This window comes from Austrofundulus limnaeus, unplaced genomic scaffold (genome assembly GCF_001266775.1).
Source record: "Austrofundulus limnaeus strain Quisiro unplaced genomic scaffold, Austrofundulus_limnaeus-1.0 Scaffold11, whole genome shotgun sequence".
Taxonomy (NCBI): Eukaryota; Metazoa; Chordata; class Actinopteri; order Cyprinodontiformes; family Rivulidae; genus Austrofundulus; species Austrofundulus limnaeus.
The window spans coordinates 1,903,468-1,905,945 of NW_013952413.1; the positions used below are offsets into that span (position 1 = coordinate 1,903,468).

At 37.8% G+C, this 2,478-nt stretch overlaps 1 protein-coding gene across 1 annotated transcript in view; it reads left to right on the plus strand.

Annotated features, from left to right (window-relative positions):
- glrbb (glycine receptor, beta b) overlaps positions 1–2,478 on the plus strand; it is a gene marked incomplete in the record, with an annotated part of 33,118 nt that overhangs the window by 7,853 nt on the left and 22,787 nt on the right. The window contains 1 exon segment of the mRNA XM_014001982.1: positions 1,543–1,610. Coding sequence (XP_013857436.1) covers positions 1,543–1,610 — 68 coding nt within the window.

The following is a 2,478-nucleotide window of genomic DNA, read 5'->3' on the forward strand; positions in this document are numbered from 1 at the left end:
GTACGCCATTTCCGCCTTTTGGCCGTACGTTCACTTTTAGTATGGTTTCCACGCAATCCTTTATGAATGAGACCCGTGGAGAGACTAAATTCAACTTTTCTGCGCTCATACAGCCTCCAAGTCCACAACAAAATGTATTGAACAGCTAAAAGTGGATTTTTCATGATATTCCCCAACTCTCTGAAAATAAATACTAGAATTACAACCACTTTCAAGATGGCCACCACAGCCAAGTCACATTCCTACAAGAAACACAAAAAAAAAATGGCTACAAATGGTGTGGTAGTAACTGAAAGTAAATCCCAACACGTTTTTTGAGCTCTACATGTTGCCCAACATARTTGCTTAAAACTTTGGCCCTARCTTCTGRCAAAATATCCACTGGATGGATKTTATTGAAATCTTACAAAATAAAATGACTGGGTGTACATTTACAACTCAATAATAGACTTGAAACCGCTGCCATGGCTGCTTGACTGCTAACACAAAAGTGACTATATTTAGTCATATATTGAGTTAAATTATGTGTTACAATAGCAGATCATCAACATTCTCTCTAACACATCTAATTAATTTCACAATGCAACACGACTGAGGCTCATCGGTTGTAATATCATAGACAACATTTTACAAGAACAGCTTTAACAGTCCTTATAATAAATGACTTGTTGAGAACTCGATATGTGCATTCCTTCAAATAATGCCAGTTATTTAATTACACTCAGGTTTAAATTCATATTTCACTGAACAGGAAGCAGATGCTTTGGATGTTAAAGATGCATTTTATACATCACACAGGGGGAATTACACAGACATGAGCAAAAAAGAAAAGAAAAACTCAGACTGTTGTTTGTTTTGTCTGTCTGGCAGATTGTTTAACCATTGCTTAGGTGGWAAAAAGAATAACTTCCATTCCTGGTTTTCAGCAGCTGAAGCTGAGGCTGTTGTTGAAGTGTGCTGAGTGGATTCATCCCCTCTCTGACTCTCTGTCTGTAAAGAATCCAGCAGCCAAAAATCTGCTCCTGATTTCAGTGTGAGCTGAAAGCTCCCTGCCCCTTACATCCATGACATAATCTCAACTCTAAAGCTGTGCCTTATCCATTGCTTTAGTAATGGCCAAAACATTTTTTTGAATATTAATCAATTTATATTCTTATTATTTTTTTGAATGCGAGAACCAAATTATTTTTATGCCATTGCCACATTCTGTGATGATGGAGCATCCAATAAACACCTCAAAGGGAAATAATTTATTCAAAGCAGCTTGAMGAGTCTTCATTCATAAATAAAACTTATTAGTTTATGCAAAACGGTGAAGCAAGGGGAGATATCGGCTTAAACGTTTGCTGCAACTGTGTCACAAAAGGACATGAAGCTAATGCATTCTGTTTTTTATTTTTTTAATTTTTCAATGTTTAGTCAATCTAAATAGGAAGTACAGAGCATGTTTCTGTTTACTGGTAAAGCAGTGAGTCAGACGCAGTTCAAAGCAGCTATGAAACCCGGTGACACTAAAACCTCTTCCCTCTTATCTGAATCCAGGGATTCCTGTGGAAGACAGAGTGAACATTTTCATCAACAGCTTTGGCTCCATTCAAGAAACAACCATGGTGAGAACTCACTTCATTTCTTGCCGTAGCTCGACTCCATTGATAATCAACGCATCTGCCAATCAGAACGAAGACGGAAACTGCTGTGACTTTCAGCTTTTTAGCTGCAGAACATTGAGAAATGACTCATCGCGAGGACTGCAGGTTTCACGCCTCATTATTCTGATGGCTTAATTGCAGAGAAACGCAGGTTGAATCATAATAACCAGAACAAAATCAAAGACGTCGCAGGGCTAACCTTTGGTTTCTCAGAAAATAATAAAGAAGGGTTTTCTCTTTGTAAAAATGTTTGATTATTTGGCATTTATTTATTGTTCTTGCTCTATAAAGGTGTGGAAATTAAGCCAATAAACATAAAATCATGCATTTTAAGTAACAGTCATTAGAGAAGCTAAAAAAAGGGTGGTAGAAAAAACATGGATAAGTACAACAGAGTATTAGGGCCACACTACGAGATTAATTTATTTATTATGATATTAAAGAGTACCCCAAAGTTAACTTTTTTTGGCTGATAAACTGTCTAGAATGTGTCTAAAATGTTATATGGTACTATTGCTGTGCTAATTTAGATGTTTTTGTGYGTATTTGTTCAAATCTGTAATATTTGGTCTAAAAATGTCTTCTTGCTGCTCATATGGGTAGAGCRGTGGTACTGCAGGCTAATTTGCATATTGGTTAACGGCTCTCCACGGTGACGTGTCTTCTCCACGGTTTCGTCACAGCGGCTGTGTTCTGGTATAAAAGCCTCTCTCTAAGACACGCCCCTGCAGCAGTCAGAGGGTGGAACAGTTAGCAAGCTTAGCATGATCGTCTGTTGACCTTCAGCCACACACACACACACACACACACACACACACACACACACACA